Raw genomic sequence first — 18,856 nt, forward strand, 5'->3', positions numbered from 1 at the left:
ATATTTTTTTCCAGCTCTTATGAAGAATGTATAAGAATTTCAGGAACAATGAAATATAGTAGAGATCACATTTCCTTGGATAATTTCTCCCTTCTTTTATAAAACAAAAAAACCAATGGCCTGGCCACAAAAATAATACATTGTCATGAGGCAGAGAGTCGATGTTATGATATTTTTCTTGGAAATAGAGATGATGATGAAGGCAAACCTCATGTTCCTACTAATAAATAGAAATGTAACTTCAGTGTAAGTTCTGTAAACTTCAAGACAGAAGCCTTAACATTGAAGTTCATAGAAAACCCACACACAGAGATCAGTATTTACATTTTGATTCTCACCGCCCATTGGAGCACAAAATGGCTCTATCAAAACGCAAGGACAACACAGAGTTCCTAAACAAGCTGAAAACATTTTTTGGAAGATTTGAGGTATCAAACGGCACGCCTGCTAGGAAAGCTGTGTGTCATCCTGACGAGCAAGTGCTTAGCTTTGTTGTCACCTCTGTCTGGAAAACACTGCGGAAAGTTAACATTTGGAAAGCAGCAGGCCCAGATAATATCCCTGGACGTGTTCTTAGGGAATGCCAGATGAGCTGGCTTGCGTTCTCACAGATATTTTCAATCTCTCGTTGCAGCAGACAGTGGTCCCATCATGTTTTAAAATGGCCATCATTTTGCCAGTGCCAAAAAAGTCCACAATTACAGGCCTCAATGATTACCGTCCGGTTGCACTGGCATCCATCATTATGAAATGCTTTGAGTAGCTGATAAAGGACATTATTGCATCTAGCCTCCTGCCAGCATTTGACCCACTTCGGTTTGCTTACCAACCAAATCGCTCTACGGAGGAAGCTATTTATTCTTGTCTCCATCTGAGCTTGAAGCACTTAGAGGAAAGAAATACTCATCTGCGTTGGTTGTCGACTTCAGTTCGGCATTTAACACAATCATTCCCCAGCATCTAGTAGACAAACTGGGCCTTTTAGGCTTAAACATTCCTTTGTGCAAGTGGATTCTTGATTTTCTTACAAACAGGCCCCAATATGTGCCAGCTGGAACAAATATTTCTAACACCATTTTCTTGGGCACAGGTTCTCCTCAGGGCTGCATCCTAGGTCCACTGCTGTTCACCCTGTTGACCCATGACTGTTGTGCTAGGTTTGCCACCAACCATGTTGTGAAGTTCGCAGATGATACAACAGTAGTGGGCCTTATTCAAGATGACAATGAGGGTGCTTACCACAAGGAGGTTGAGGGTTTGGTGAACTGGTGTAAGGAAAACAGCCTAGTTTTAAATACTGGAAAAACCAAAGAGATGATTGTCGATTTCAGAAAAGGCAGGCACAGCCACACTTCTCTGTGCATCAATGATTCACCTGTGAAGATGGTTACCACACAGAGAACGGGTTGTTCGCATATTTGAATCCCGCCACTGCATCAAACACAAGAAAACCCATGCACTCTCTGCAGTTAAGTACCACTGAATTCAGAGCTCTTCAGATATACATACATGTTCAAAGGGGAAAACAACCTAAGTGTCCCCTCTTTTTGATTCACTGATTAATGGTGAATATCTGCAGTAAAGAGCCACCCCGTGGAAGCTGTTATGATGATCCGGAGTTTCAAAATCCTTATTTATGTGAAGAACTTAAATTGTGCAGAAATGCCCAGTATAAGTAGTGACACCTGGTGGTCATACATACTAATGTACTAAGAATCCTATCCAAAGTTGGGTCTCTTATGGGATGGTCAGAGATAAAAAATACTGGACTTTCCACTGATTTAGTCCTGATGAAAGAACTGGTCTGTTTAATTGGCTCCCTAATCTTCAAGGCTGCCAGATCTAGCATGTTACTGTATAAAGTCTGAGGAAATTGGGCCTTTGCTCTGACTATGCATTGCACAGATTTCTTACACTCCAGCACAGGATTCAGAAACAAAGAACATGCAGCAGCTACATTTGGCAAGATATATATATGGGAGTTCTCACCATTCCTGCCCTCTGCCCATCAGACAATCCACATACAATTCTCTTCCTGCTTTTCCACTGAGAGCAAGTGGACTCAATGTTGTTAATAAATCAAAGAATACCTGTATTAAAGTCATTCCAAGACTCACAGCAACTCCTGTTTTGTGACCTTCCCTGGAAGAGCTGCCATCAATCTTCAAAGCCTCACTACTCTCATATAAGAGAGCCATGGGATCTTGATTTCTAGACCTAGAACAGTGGTGGCGAACCTATGGCACCTGTGCCAGAGGTGGCACTCAGAGCCCTCTTTGTGGGCACGCGCGCCGTTGCCCCAGCAGAGTTTGCCAGAGTAGCGAGCACGTGGCATCTGAAAGCGACAGGGCAGGAAGTGAGTGAGCAAGCGGCATTGGCCTCTCCAGGGATGCCCCGGAGATGGCGAAGGACTGGCCCTAGCCATGCTCACCCAGTCTGCCATGACCGCTGCAGCCACACCTACCCAGTGGGCCATGCCCCCCCCTGAGGGCACCACAATGCTGATGCAGCCCTGGCACTTTGCGATAAATAAGTGGATTTGGGGTTGCAGTTTGGGCATTTGGTCTCTAAAAGGTTCACCATCACTGACCTAAAACAATGTGAGAGATCCTCAGGCTCCCTGCTGTCTTCAGAACAAGTGCCTGAAGCATTATTTCAACATCAGTAGCAGGTAAATATACAGGTAACAAACCTGTAGGATGATAACCAATTTGGTGTAGTGCTAAAGATGCAAGCCTAGAAAATAGGACACTGTAAATTCTAGGCCTCCCTTGGGCATGAAAGCTAGCTTGGTGACTTTGGGCCAATCTCTGTGTTTCTCAGCCCAACCCACCTCACAGGACTGTTACTGTGAGGAAAATAAGAGGCAAGAGTATTAGATAATTTTGCAAGAAGTAGCAGTTCCGTCATTTAGGAAGCTACATTTGCCGGGTCCTAGGCAGAGGGTCTTCTCAGCTGTGGCACATTGTGGAATATCCTCTCCCTGAGGTTAAATTGGCACCATTATTCCTAACTTTACAAAGGTCCTCAAAATCTGATTGTAGCTGATTGTGGGGATGCCAGAGAACTGGCAAATTAGTGAGGTGGCTCCATTATGTGAATGTGTCAGAATCCATTTATATCACATTCATAAATGTATGTCTAAAACATTATCCCCCCCCCCAGATTCTGCCATCTCCCAAGGAAGGAGGAGCGGATGTGGATTCAGCCTGCCTTAGGTTATTTCAAAGACCAAGGGAAACCTTTTGAACTGGGGGAACAAAGGGGAGGGTTAGGGAAGAAGACATCTGGCCTGTGTCTCTATTTGAATCTGTAAAGGAAGAAGGCAATAACCATAAAGATCCGAAGTTCCCTTTTTTCCCACGAAAGGGATGACACAAGTAAATGATGGGGGGCTAACCAAATGGGGTTGAGGGAAGGGGGGTTGAACTGGGAACTCTTTATAAAGTTTCAATCTGTAAAACAATACCAGGTCCTGTCTTGTATTTCCACAACCAAACATGTCCTAGTAAAAATTCCTTTTGGACTAGAACTGACTCCAAGAGTTTTTGTTTTCCTAAGACGTGAATTTGGGTGGGTCCTGACAGAATGAATGAATGAATGAATCAATAATATAGCTAGTACAACATTTAGGGTAAAGCTTACTTCAGCTAGGATCAACCTCATAACTTGCTGCACAGCTAGCCTAGAACCTTCCACTGTCCTAAACTTGACCCATACTTTGGATTGCTGAATCCATTTAGGAGTGGTAAACTTCTATTTTCTATAAAGCCCCCAACCAATTCCTTTATTGATCCTAAGGATATATATCAGAAGCATTTTCTAGGGAATCAACTTTAGGTTAATAGCATGTCTCTTGCATTATTTTCAATATAAGAAATTTAAAATTAAAAAAAACCTTCCAAAAATTTGAGGTTAATTAGATGTTGCAGCCTCCACACTGACAACATTCTGTACTAATCCTACACTTGTAGAAATTTGTAGGGCAGCCCCATATTTATCTATTATATTTGTCCCTGCTTTTACACATTACTAAAAAAAAGGTCACTGAGGCTGGATGTCTTCAAGTACATAGAATTCAAGACTTTTTCTTGTATTTTTCTCTTCATTAGAATTGACGTGTATATACTGTATTCCATTGCACGGATTGCTTGAAACAGGACATTTATCAAAAAGGTTCATTCAGAATTGGTTTGGTAGAAGTATCTAGCTTCACTTTTTTCTTATTGGCTGATTGAAATTTAAACTAATAGAATTAATAAAATTTAGCAGGGATGGCTTTCCTCATATAAAAATACTAGACTACTGATGATCCACTGCATCATCCTTTCAGAAAGATTTCCTTACCAGATTCCTCAACGCCTTCAACAATGACAGAACTGCCTCCCCTGAAAAAGTTGGGATATATTCAAAGATGTCTCTGCCTTGAAAATAGCCCATGTTGGACTACACATCACAGTCAAACATCAGCACAGGAAATGTTTTGTGACATTTTGTATTATGTCATAAAATTGTTTTCTAATAATTTTTATGTAATAAAATGTTTTCTAAAACTTGCCAAATTTCAATTTCACATGGGTCCCAGATTTTGGATGCATTTCTGTAAATTAGCCCGTTTGAGGTATCTTGGTTTATTTAGGTATTTATAACCTACCATTACTATTTTGATAAATAACTCAGGTAGCTAATATACCTAATGCTCCATTCTTCTCCTGCTTCCTCACAACAACAAACCTGTGAGATGAGTTGGCCTGAGAGAGTGACTTGCCCAAAGTCACCCAGTTGCCTTTCATGCCTAACATGGGACTAGAACTCAATGTCTTTTGGTTTCTAGCCTGCTGCCTTAACCACTACATCAAACTCAACTCTCTTTTAATATATTTTATTTCATTTTAGTTTATATATTTCTAGTAGTATATGGAGGGACGCGGTAGCTCAATGGGTTAGGATGCTGAGCTTGTCGATCAGAAAGTCAGCAGTTTGGCGGGTCAAATCCCGAGTGCCGCGTAGCAGAGTGAGCGCCTGTTACTCGTCCCAGCTTCTGCCAACCTAGCAGTTCGAAAGCACGTAATAATGGAAGTAGAAAAATAGGGACCACTACGGTGGGAAGGTAACAGCGTTCTGTGCGCCTTTGGCGTCTAGTCATGCCGGCCACATGACCACGGAGACGTCCTCGGACAAGCGCTGGCTCTTCAGCTTTGAAATGGAGATGAGCACCAGCCCCTAGAATCGGAAACGACTAGCACGCATGTGTGGGGCAACCTTTACCTTTACCTTTAGTAGTATATGGATATAAGATGATGCATATTAGCAGTTATATATCCGTATTCTACTTTTCAAGACAAAGTTTCAAAGCCTTTTTGAATAATGTTGTGGAACTCTATTATAAATGAAACCAAGCTTCTCTCTCTTTTTTTTATTGCTTCTTATTGCAGAAAGAGGAAATACTTGCTCAGGTTTCATTAGAACCATCATTAGAAAGCAACGAAAGTAAGGCTCTGAAAGCAACTGAATCAACATCCACTACTAGTTTTGAAGGAGAACCTTTCCATCCTCTATATAAAGGAGAAGTAAATGCCTTTTGTATTCAGCTCTTTTGTATTGATGAGCAACATGAAACAAGGCAAGTACATATTTAAATACATGATATGAAAGCAATTTAAGGGTAACAATGAGCCATAATTTAAATTATTGATCTTAGTAATATTTACTTGAAATAGTTACGTCTTGCCTATCAAGCTTTTATAAGATCAAGCTTATTTATATTGTATAGGTAGCTAGAAAAAAAGTAGGTGGACAGTCCACTGTACAGAGAAATTTAAATGTAAGTATATAACTAGGAAAATAAGTATTACTTTTCTGATTAAAGTGGTACCAGTCATTTACTTACATAGGAACATTGAACTGAGATAGCAACCATAGAACATTGCGGGAAAGGGAGCTGGTCTCGCTTCCTGTGCTAATATTACTATAATCCTAGCAATTAACTGACATTTTCATTCTGAAAAAAAAGAGGATAACTCATCTGTAGCTCCTAGTCACCTGTTTCAGGAATGTGTGCAGCAAACTGTGATGTCAGCAAAAGAATGATATATGGACAGAGACATCATCAAACAAATGTCACTATGATGTACAGAATTTGTGCCTACTTACTTAATTTGTGGCTTTTATGTGATGACTTTGATACCATTGACCATTTTATCCATCTGATTCCCTGGCCAGAGTTGGGGCATAGTATTATGCTGGTATTTCCTTCCATTTCTAGGGTCAGTTCCAGTCAGTGTAATGATATAAGAGGCTATGTGAATAACCCTGAGGAACAGGAAGAACCACAACCAACATAACATCAGATAAAATAAATTTGATTGCAAAGCAAAAATGTAGTTTGAGAAAGTATCTTGGACTTGACCCTCCCTCGTTCTCACAAAGATAAAGAGTGAGAGGAGATGCATATTCATATATTCAAGATTCTGTATTGTAATCATATAATGAAAGTAGTAGCTGCATTTATACCTTTGGCTTTCTAATTTGGCCTACCTTAAAAAGCTGATGGATGCCAGGAGAAGTCTGCCCATGGCCTTTCATACGGGGTCCCGCAGGGCTTGACTCCCTCTCCACTACCATCCACATCTGGGGTGTCAAACTCGCAATGTCACATGACATGTTGTGATGTATCGCAACTTTTTTTGCTATTGCCGGCAATGGGGTGGGCATGGTTTCTCTACGATGCATCCAGCCCATAGGCCGGCAGCTTGACACCCCTGATCTACATGAAACCTTTGGGAGAGATCATTCAATGGCATGGGGTGAGGTATCATCAATAAAACATTCAGTTTTATGTCTCTGTCTCCAGACAGCCAAATGACATTGAAGAGATTGGGTTTTAGTGCCTAGAGGCCGTAGGGGTCCTAATGGGAATGAACAGCATCTCCATAGGATGAAAAGGTTTTAGATCAACTCTAGCAAGACACTGTGGCTTTGGGTATCAGGGCCTCTTGGTTCTGCTGATTTCCCCTCCATAGTTCTGGATGGGGCTGCGCTACTCAAGACAAAACCAACATGCAACTTTTGTGTCCTCCTCAATGCATAGTTCCTGTTTGAATAGCAGCCATGGCCTGGAGGTACCTTTGCACAGCTTAATGTTATGCACTTCTTATGCTTCTTCCTGGATTAAGTGGCACAGTATATAATAATTTATTCTTTTGCCACCTTCTGAATAAATTAATGCAAGGCACTGTACATACGGCTATCCCTAAAGAACATCCAGAAGCTTCAGTAATTTCCAGAATGCAATAGTCTGGGCAATTGTGGGAGGCCTTTTGTTACATAAATGCTCCACAAGCTGTACTGGTTCCATATTTGCTCCTGGATATAGTTGAAAGTGATAATTATCAACTAAAAAGCCATTCATGATATGGGGCCAGGGTGTCTACCATCTCATTAGATCAGATAAGAGGGGCATGTTCTAGGTCACGGGTCGGCAACCCGTGGCTCTGGAGCCGCATGGGGCTCTTTCAGCCTTCTCTTGCAGCTCCCAGTCGTCCTCCGCCATTTGGAGAGAGAGAGAGAGAGAGAGAGAGAGAGAGAGAGAGAGAGAGAGAGAGAGGAGAGAGAGAGAGGTACTTCACTTCCTCTCTCTGTCTCTGTGTGTGTGTGTGTGTGTGTAAAAAAGAGAATGGCCTCACGCTGTTCTCCAACAAGCTGACAAGCTTATTGGGCGGGGCTCCTGCCTTTGCTGCATCTCCACAGGAAGCAGGAAGCAGCAGAAAGCAGCAGCTCTCAAGGGCAGGAGAGCCAGCCCAATAAGAATGTGTGTCAGCTTGTCGGAGAACAGCGTGAAGCCAGCTTGCCAGGTGAGCAGAAGATCGGAGAGAGGGGGACAGAGAGAGAGAGAGAGAACTCATGTACCACAGCCTCTATTTCTTTTTAATTAAACTCTTCAATCAAGCTTCCCTCCTTCTGTGCGCGTGTGTATGTGCACGGGTTTTGCGGCTCCCAGTGTTTTTTTCCCTCTGGGAAACGGGCTCAAGTGGCTCTTTGAGTGTTTAAGGTTGCCGACCCCTGTTCTAGGTCCCATCAATTAGGGATTGTCATCTAACATTGTGCTAACTATACTTCATATCCAATTTAATTTAACTTAATTTTAATTTAATTTACAATTAATTTAATTTAAATTAAAATATTGTAATCTAATTTTCCTTTTAATTGAGTCATGAACAATTATTCTTTGGCCCCAACCACGTTTGAGAGGGCACTCCTTTACCTACTTCTCTACAATCAACTGCAATACTTAGCTTGAAAAACCTTGCTCATTCTTAATTTAAAAGCATTTTTATCCATTAAACCAGGGGTCTTCAAACTCCGCCCTTTTATGACTCATGGACTTCAACTCCCAGAATTCCTCAGCCAGTGTGCCTGGCTGAGGAATTCTGGCAGTTGAAGTCCATGAATCATAAAGGGGCCGAGTTGGAAGACCCCTGCATTAAACTACCACTCAAAATGCAAGTGTGGCATTTTTCCTTTTGAAATATTCAGATTTCTTCCTAAGAGTACCCTTTTCTCTACAATGTCCTTTCAAAGGCAAACCAACAGAAGTTCTGGAAAGACAAACCCATAGGGTGATCTTGCAGAAGAGGCTGTACAAACATACGAATAACATGTCAGGATTTATCTTACCAAAACAAGCCATTACATTTCAACTGTTCTCATGAGAAAATAACAACGGCAAACTATCCAAAAATTCCCCCGCTGATGTCTGTGATATTTGACAGATTTCAATGGAAATACACACATTCTATTCATGCTGGAGAAAATAAAAAGTTAATCCCCATTACTTTCTCATTCTTTCTCTCCCTCTTAACCTGGCTTTCCATTTATTTTTCTCACAGTAGCTACTTCATTCTTCATTGATTTTCTCCCTCTTCTCCGGGCTTTTCCCTTATTTCCCTTAATAATTTTGACTCTTGCTTATGTTTTGCTTACGTTTGCTCAAGTCAAACCTCTCCGTTGGGGAATGAAATACAGTATGTAAACTCAGCAAGAAAACAATAGAATTTGGTTATCCCTAAGCCAGCTGCCTGCAATTAGTGCGGGTTCGAGTCCCACCAGGCTCAAGGTTGACTCAGCCTTCCATCCTTCCGAGGTAGGTAAAATGAGGACCCAGATTGTTGGGGGCAATAAGCTGACTTTGTAAAAATGCCGCTTGGGGGGGGCGAAAGCCCTAATAAGCAGGCATATACGAAGAATGAAGGCTACTGCTAAGCACACTGATTTGTGCTTCTTAGATTGTAAGCCGCCCTGAGTCTTCAGAGAAGGGCGGGATATAAGTGGGATTAAAATAAAATAAAAAATTTCCACAAAGAAACGATGAGTCCCAGTAGTTTCCTCAAACCAGTCATAATAGAGCAATAAGATAAAAGGTGTTTTCTACTTAAATACACATGGGAAGGACCTGTAGAAAAGAATGATGAAGTAAAAGTTAGCTCAAATAAGTGGATGAGAGTATCTGTCTGCAGTGAATGAAAGGACAGAGAAAAACAAGGTGATAATTAAGAGACTCTGATGTGAGAGGCAAAAGGATTACTATTACTGACTTTAATGAAATATCCATTAAAGCAGTTTGTTGGTCAATTTTTTGGTTTGTGCTTCAGCATATATTTGGTTTTTAGTTTGGGGAATATGGTTAAAGTTCATTTGCACGCTGCAAATACCATGTACTTGGCTTTATTTACAGGTCACTGGATTTCCTAAATTTTGTTTTTGAACTTTTCCCAGTAAGTAGACATTTGGTTTTAAACTTTTCATATTAAATGTATATAAAGTAATTTTTAAAAAATCCTTGTTGCAATTTAATTACTAGAAAATTATTTGCTAAACATCATGCTTGTTTGCACAAGGCAAAATTGCTTTTGAAGAAAAAAAAATCACCAAATAATTATTGAATTATAGTAATTATAGAATCTTCACAGACTTGATTGTTCCTACTCCTTATCACATTATAATTTGGTGGCACAATACTAAACAATAAGCAAGACAATTTGATTTATTTATTTCTGTTAAAAATGAGCACCAAACTCACTTCTTCCTTTCTGTTGAAGTAACATTATCAAACCATCCCCGGTGACCTTTCATGATAGAAAATCATAGCAATAATAATATTGATTTCTTGCTGTAAATATGGTATCTATCCATCAGCCTTGGCGGGCTTTTCACGAAACGCCCAGCCTGCAGTCTCTGGAGCAGCCGATGACCTTGGTTCCCATGGGACAAAAGAATATTTTGACTAGCCAAGCACCTGGCAAGCCCCCCACCCCCACTTTTCTATGTGTCAACCGAAAATGAATAGGGGAAATGGCTACAGCCACGTTCATTTTTAAAGTTGACAGTGCCATCTTAGCACAACAGAAAATGCATACTTTCCTAGGCATAGCTACATGGTGCTTATTTATGTATTAAATTTATATGCTGCCCAGCTTGCAGTTCGAGATGACTCTGGGTGGCCTTTATTTAATTAATTATTTCATGGCTTGGTTTCAGAGATTGATTGTGCAAGAGAATGATGGCCTTAGTTTCCTTCCTTGCCCTACATGTGCTTCACCTGCCTACAATTTGTCCAAGGCCCTGATGAGAAATCACCAAACTTAGGAAAGTTTAGTAAAGAAGTGGGAAAAGACTTAACTTGGTTTCTATAATCTTATCCTCTATTTTGTATTTCCATTTCCTTTTTTTACTTCTTTTTAGGATAAAGACTTCTGCATCATCACAGTGCCACATATGGTCCCTGAATTTCACCTGATTCGGAGTTTTGTTAGGATTATTCCCTTTAGCAATTGTACACTGGATCAGGAGCTCTATGTATTTCACCGTTCTGGATTGCTCAAGTTAGTAAAACATTTTGCTCTCACAACTATTTTCATATAAAATGTTTGTTTGGAAATTAAGGTGCCAGCCTTGGCCAGGAGAGCCTTTCTGCAGATTCACCTGGTATACCTGGTGTGCCATCCCCTTTAGGCAGTCACTCATGCTCTTGTCACCTATCAATGGATTACTACGATGCAATGTATCTGAGGCTGCCTCTGAAGACCACTTGGAACTTAGCGTTTGTCCAAAGCACAGCCACATTATAGACATGCCACATTATATCCAAGTGTCACCCTTGCTTCAGGAACTGCACTAGTTATCAATTCATTCCTGAATGCAGTTCAAAGTGCTAATTATCACCTAGTCAAGCCTGACAAGGCATTGGCCCATGCTATATAAGGACAAAAATGTAGATTCGTTAAATTGTAATGGACCATCATATTGTTGGATTGAATGGAGCCTATTGAATTATCAGTTTTGCATACTCAGGGTAGAAGCATATCTGGACTGGGAATAACTTTAGAATATGAGCGTATCTGAATAGATATTCTTCCAATATTATGTTCCATCCTATACATAGGTTTGAATACCTATTTAAATGTCACAGAAGAGCCATTTTTCAAATATGGCTCACAAAATAGCAAACAAACAAAAATAATGTTAAACTAAATGTTAAAACAGCAGCATAAAACATAAAACCTTAAAACAACTAAACCACATTAAACAAACAATATTTTATCTGTTGCTAAATATCGTTTTCATAGGCTCACTCTAGTTATCCCTTCACAGAAAGATTGTATACTTTAAACACGGTATACCTTTATACAAACCAACAATATGAAAGCATTATTGAAGGGATTTGGTATGAATTGAGAAAAAACTGGACCACCACTTTTCCTCTGAAGTCTTTCAAATTAAAATATAATTCCTGAAGAAAATTTTCATGGATGTGCATGGAAAACTGAGCAGTAGTGGAAAAATCTGAGTATAAAAAGCTAGTGCTAATAATTCCTTCCTGATGAAGGTATATAAAAAGGAAAGGTCAGTGTAATGTGTTTGCACTGTGAAGGTTTAAAAGACATGTGAATAGAAAGTGAGTTACTGAAAATGGATAAAAGCAAACTTGTCTAGAAACAGCATGGGGGAATGGGGGGGGGGGGAGAACGAGAACTGGAAGTACAAACTCACAAAGATAAAGGGAAAAGCTCCAAATGAACAATTGATTGGCAAAGGTTGTAAAAAAGGAAAAAGCCTTGTACAATAACCAGAAGATGGCAAATGCAATCCCAGGTTTGCAACTTAAGAGGGAGGGCTGGAAAATAATAATACAACAAGGTGTAGCCTGAAATGCTTAATGGATACTTCTCTTCAATTTTGAATGCAAAGCACAATAATAATGATGCCCTTACATCTGGACAGTCAAGTGATTAAGGCTTCTAAAGTGAGTTAATTCTTTCCTGTGAGCAAAATGAGCATGTGCACACTAAGATAGTTTTCTCCCACTTCGTTATTTTCATAATAGGTCTGGGTTTTTTTGTTCTTTTTTTTTAAAAAAAAGTGGCCTATTTTTAGGTGTTATTTAAGCCATTTTGTTTCTTGCAATTAATTATATATGAAAAGGCTTTTTTATATTATTAATACATACATGCAAGAGATAGAAGCAAACGGCACTGCTTGTCATCTAGAAAAATAGGACGAGAAAAATCTAAAGTCACTACAAAATGGATTTTGTATTATTTGAAGAGTAAAAGCTTATTTTGTTTTAGAAAAGTACCCATGTTTCAAACATACTCTCTTTTCAGCTCTTTGTGCAACTTGTTTGTGAATAGTAAAAGAAAATAATCCTGAAAAACAGCAGCAAGAGGAAAACAGATTGAATAATTTTGTAAAATCAGTAGTTTTGTATTGTCAGATGATAGGAGTTTTCTATCTCTCTTGGCAAAGATTCAGATGGAAATTGAATAAAATATTAGAAAAGGTATAGATAGTAGGCTGATGAAAATCTATAGTGTTGATGTGCACTGAGATGTAATATGTTTAAATTCCCCGTGAACAAACACTGCAATGGGCTCTCAAATCAACTTTAATATGAAAACCCTGTATTTATGTTCCCTTCCTTCCCATATTTTAACTGTAGTTATTTTTGTAGTTGCTTATTGTTTTACCATTTTAATGTCTAGTGATTTTAATATCTGTAAGTCGCCCAGAAAAGGGACGCGGTGGCTCAGTGGGTTAGGACGCTGAGCTTGTAGATCAGAAGGTCGGCAGTTTGGCGAGTCGAATCCCAAGTGCCACGTAACAGAGTGAGCGCCTGTTACTCGTCCCAGCTTCTGCCAACCTAGCAGTTTGAAAGCACGTAAAAATGCAAGTAGAAAAATAGGGACCACTCCGGTGGGAAGGTAACAGCGTTCCGTGCGCCTTTGGCGTCTAGTCATGCCGGCCACATGACCACGGAGACGTCCTGGGACAAGCGCTGGTTCTTCGGCTTTGAAACGGAGATGAGCACTGGCCCCTAGAGTCGGAAATGAGTAGCACGCATGTGCGGGGGAACCTTTAGCTTTACCTTAAAGTCGCCCAGAGTTGCCTCTGTTTGAGATGGGCAGCACATAAATCAAAATAAATAAATAAACCATTTTTCCTTTTTTTCTTCATAGAAATCTGTACTATAAATTCATTATATATCATGATTGCCTATTCAAGTCTGGGATCTGAAACATTAAACATTAGTAGATATCATTGTTGGAATTATTTTGGTTTTCAACAGGTCTTTTCGTGTAAGAGCAGCAAAATCTACTGATGTCTTTGCCATTAAAAGACTAATCCAAACCCTGGAATTGAACGTAGCCATATTGGATGACCTAAATAACTACTTATCAGCACGAAGAGATCCAGTAAGTGCTATAATAATACTGGGGGGAGGGAAGAAATGGATTTTATTGTATTGATTTGTAATTCACTTAATAATAGAAATGCTCTGGGCAGATTATAAAGTAATTAACTTTCTTTAAAAAAGAAACATTATAATATAAAGTTACTAAATCAGATTGAATAGAAAACAGTAAGATGCCTTGGAGAATAAGAATGTCAATGGCTGCACTAAAAATACATTAATATGCTTGGAAATCTGCCTGTCTGGAGAGAAATTCGCCTCTAAAGTTGATTGAGGGCCCAAGCAGACATATAATACGGGAAATTTTCTTTAGATTGTTTACACCGGTGGTGGCGAACCTATGGCACGCATGCCACAGGTGGCACGCAGAGCCCTCTCTGTTGGCATGCACGCTATCGCCCCAGTCCTAGGCCTTCAGCTGGGTTTTATAAAACCTTTTCGCTTTAGGCCTCCACCACCGTGTGAAAAAAAAATGGCGATGTCCATTTTGCTGTATAAGTTCATGGTGACCTATCTATTTTACCAGGAAACATAGATAGGGCAGCCTAGAAATGTAAGTACCCTCCTAACCATACCCAAGCAGTCCGGGTTTGTTGGCGATGTCCATTTTGCTGTATGAGTTCATGGTGACCTAACCCTAACCCTAAGTTGAATTTTCCTCCAATGGGATTTTCCCATGTATTTTGCCAGGAAACATAGGGCAGGGTAGAAAAGTCAGTGCCCTCCTAAGTCATTTTTGCTGTATGAGGTCATGATGACCTAACCCTAACACTAAGTGGAATTTTCCTCCAATGGGATTTTGCCATGTATTTTGCCAGGAAACATAGATAGGGCAGGGTAGAAAAGTCAGTGCCCTCCTAACCATACCCAAGCAATCCGGGTTTGTTGACGATGTCCATTTTGCTGTATGAGTTCATGGTGACTAACCCTAAGTGGAATTTTCCTCCAATGGGATTTTCCCGTGTATTTTACCACAAAAGATAGATGGGGCAGGCTAGAAAAGTCAGTGTCCTCCTAACCATACCCAAGCAAACCAAATTTGTTGGCAATGTCAATTTTGCTCTCCGAGTTCATGGTTCAACCCTAAGTCCATGCTGGGGAACCTATGGGACGCGTGCCACAGGTGTTATACAGAGCCCTCTCTGTGGGCACGCGCACTGTTACCACCGCAGCCACACCCACCCAATGGGCACACCCACCCAATTGGCTACACCCACCCAATCGGCCACACCCACCTGGCACCCGACCATACATAAGTGGGTTTTGGGTCGCAGTTTCGGTACTCGGTCTCTAAAAAGTTTGCCAACATTAGTCTACACTCAGTCTTCTCAGGGCTTTAAAGAGCAGTACTAAAACCTTGAATTGGGCCTGGAAATAGATAGGCAATCACCATGTTGCTGATGGATTACTGGCATGATATGATTATATTACCCAGGCCCAGATAGTCAAAACTAGAGCTGCAAGTTACTAACTGAAACTATTGAATCACCTAAAAAGTAACTGCTCCTACAATACATCACACTAGTTTATGCTGTAGCTTACCAGAGTATCATAGTGGATGCCATTGTATCCTACCCCGAAAAAGATTGCAGCTAGTATATCAATCTAAGCAAATTAAAGTCTTTCTGAGCAACAAGGCTGCCTGTGTCCAGTTACAATAGTAGTTCCAAAAGCATCCACAAGACTGCATACTCTGATCTTCCAGAGTAATGCAACCCTCTCCAAAACAAGCTGAACACATTCATATGAGCACATGGATCACAAATGAACGGTGTCTTTATCTTGTCTGGAATGAGGTTAATCATTAGTCATTATACAATCAGTTCCAAGCAGTATTGATTAAATGAAAAATATTAGTAAAGCTGGATGTCATCCTCATATTGATGTTAACCAGGCGAAAGTTTTAGTTGTTCTTCCACTACAGGTACTAGATAGTCTGGGTATTACAAATGAACTCAAAGAGCTCTGTGTCATAACTTAGAAGATTAGATTTTGGGTTGCTTTCTTTCTTTTTCGGAGTGTGGTAACAGTTTCTCTGAAGGAAGAAATAATGGTCTGTTGAACCCAATTGACAACTTTGTCTTTACTAAATCTAACAAGTCAAAGTACACAAGAATTGAGCATCTGAGTTCCTAGTCAAAATTGTTTGAGCATCCTGTCCATATCTTCAAAACTCAATAATTGGAACTTATCCAATACAGATAAAGATGATGATGCTCTAGATGTCAAGTTTCCGACGTATGGGCTTTTCAAGTGACTCTGAGGCATTGTTTACCTTAAAGGCCTTTATTAACATTTGATGTTAGCAGCGTTGACACTAGAAATTTCTACATTAACCCAGGAATGCAAATCTCAATGAATGAAAATGTCTTTACTTTCAGAGGGTCTTGCAGTTAAATCACAGCAAACTATACTGCATATTATCAATTGTTATTAAGGGTCAGCAGCTCCTGCTGGAGGACATTGTAAAGATAAAAGGTGACAGAAAAAAAAGGTCTTTGTCATCCACAGCTCTAAATTATATTTAGTTGAAACAGTATGAGTTTTTGTTCACTGTGTTCTACTTGTTATCATGGTCTAGACCAAGGGTAGGCAACCTCGGCTCTTTTATGACTCGTGGACTTCAACTCCCAGAATTCCTGAGTCAGCATAGTCCACGAGTCATAAAAGAGCCGAGGTTGCCTACCCCTGGTCTAGACTATTTGGAAGAACTTAATATGCAAGAGAGAGCACTTGAGTATAGTCATGTCAATGGCCCATATTCTACAGGGTGTTTAGCACTTCAATAAAAGCATCAGCCATATCAATTGAAAAATCCACTGGAATTTTCTGGAAAACATACTATATTAGCCTATAGGGATGGATCATTTTAATTAGTTAACCATCTTATATAACACTAAACCTCACCTCAGCAGGTAGTAATCTGAACATGATAACAGAATAGATAATATATTTCCATTTTCAGATTATCATCCTTCTGCCCTGTTTAGACAGTTTCGGCCAGGGGTAGGCAACCTTGGCTCTTTTATGACTCGACTTCAACTCCCAGAATTTCTGAGCCAGCATGGCTCTGGGAGTTGAAGTCCACGAGTCATAAAAGAGCCAAGGTTGCCTACCCCTGGTTTAGACAATGATATAACTGGGAGAACCCTGTAATTGGCATGCACCCTACTGAACTGCCCAAGCAAGCATATTAAATTCTTCATTGAATTAGACTGAAATTTTTCAGCATTGAGTCTCTTGTGGGTACATCAGCACAATCTCTAACTTACATTGCCATTAGTACAAGACTTACCATCAGGTAGAAACACTCCAGTAGACAAGAAGTCTGAAGACTGAGATGTACAGTAAATCTTTAAGGCTAAAGCAATTCTCATTACCTGAAACACCTCACTTTATTGGATGGGGAAAATAGAAAGGGTGTGTGCGTGTGCGCGCGCGTGCGTGTGTGTGCGCGCGTGCCACCTTGGGTTCTTGAAAGAAAAGCTGGACAGAAATCCAATCAGCCAGTCAATATTTTCTGAATTAATAGAGTAAAAAAAATTGCTACCAACTTGATTGTTTTTTTCCAGGATGGGACACCAGTTCAGGCATTTGTAGCAGAGGTTTTGAATCAAATCGTTGGAATATCTGTTATTAGAAATGAAATGGTATGTATTCATATTTGCAATTATTTTTATTGATTGGAAAATCCCATTCCTTTTAAATATTCATGCAACCTCAGCATATTTACATCCACCAGCTTCCTGTTTTCCTACACACATATATACAACCAGCAGAAGAATATATATTTGTTTAAATTAAGTTCATATGGTCTGGATCCTATATTCCCTCTCACTGCAAGGAGAAATCTGAGAAAAGAAAAGAAAGAATTTCCAAATGAATGTTTTTCTTAATAGTGGCATATCTTTTTATGCAGAAGGATGTAGTATTGATGCAGATTCAGAATTCCTCCTTAACTACTTCCTGAATTGTTTTCCAGGATATCGAATATATTCGCTCACATTACAACATTGAAGATTTTATCTATTTCAGTCATTACCAGCAGGAAGAACATGGCCACCTTTACCATTTTTCTATCAATCCAATTTTTCATCATTATGCCAAACATTTTATGAAGGAGATACTTCGGTTAGCCTACAAATCTTGCCTCTATTATCCTATTTATCCCCAGCCTGAAGAAGGCAAGGTAAACTGCAAGTTTTTTAAAAATTAATTTTATTTTTTAATTGTGTCTTGACTTTGTTGTGTCAATGTACAAAAATATAATGCATTTCTAGTATGAATTATATTCATGAAATGGATTGCTGGAAGAAAAGTCTTCATCGTGATTCAGTCCAAGCTGGGAATAAACATGGCGACTGCTTTAGAAAGAAGGTTGCAGTTTATTGAAGAGGAGAGCCAGACAGAAAGCTGACTCTGGCAGAAAAAGGAAAAAAAAGGGCTGAGCACATGTTGGGAGTGGGTTTTTATACCCTCTTGAGCCTTTTGTTTGGAGGTTATTTCCTGTTCCTGTTTGAGGCTTTGTATTTCCTGTGTCATGTATTTTGACCTGTGTCCCTTTGGCATCTCTGAGTTAATCCTATTATGTCCTGTCTTAGACTTTGTGTGTGGTATGTAGATTTTATGTGTCTTTGTCTTTCTAAGCTTCTAGCTCCAACCTTCCTGGATTTACATCTGCATTTCTATAGAGCTGGTTTCTGCTTGAGGGAGGGAGACTTGGGGCTATTCAGAAAAACTGGGCATGCTTTTCTGCCTCTTTAAGATCTTTGAGGAAATATGTTTTTCTGCCCTTTTAATATTTCCTTCTCTCGGGGGGGCTGACTTCCCGCAGGATAAAAGAAAGAATAATGACTTTTAATTATTTATGATAAAATAAAAACTGCGAGAAAAACTGCAAGAAATTTGCTATAAAATAAGTATACAAAGCTGCTATATATGCATTGTAACATTCTTAAAACGCATCTAAGAATTAATATTTGATCTGAGGGAGAGAGATTCATTAAAATGTACTCCCTCCATTTGTATTTATTACCTTTTTTTGTTGTTAGTAGGAAAATTGAGAAATACTTTAAAAGGTTGTTCAGCTCTTACGTAGAAACCTCC

At 39.7% G+C, this 18,856-nt stretch overlaps 1 protein-coding gene across 1 annotated transcript in view; it reads left to right on the forward strand.

Annotated features, from left to right (window-relative positions):
- The window catches only part of CFAP61 (cilia and flagella associated protein 61), a gene marked incomplete at both ends in the record, with an annotated part of 146,327 nt that overhangs the window by 22,199 nt on the left and 105,272 nt on the right, over positions 1-18,856 (forward strand). The window contains 6 exons of the mRNA XM_081325248.1: positions 5,436-5,623; positions 9,734-9,773; positions 10,741-10,880; positions 13,625-13,751; positions 17,323-17,400; positions 17,733-17,939. Of these exons, the coding sequence (XP_081181374.1) occupies positions 5,436-5,623; positions 9,734-9,773; positions 10,741-10,880; positions 13,625-13,751; positions 17,323-17,400; positions 17,733-17,939 (780 nt within the window). The remainder of the gene's footprint in view (positions 1-5,435; positions 5,624-9,733; positions 9,774-10,740; positions 10,881-13,624; positions 13,752-17,322; positions 17,401-17,732; positions 17,940-18,856) is intronic.

This window comes from Vipera berus (assembly GCF_964194415.1).
Source record: "Vipera berus genome assembly, chromosome: 3".
NCBI classification, from domain to species: domain Eukaryota; kingdom Metazoa; phylum Chordata; class Lepidosauria; order Squamata; family Viperidae; genus Vipera; species Vipera berus.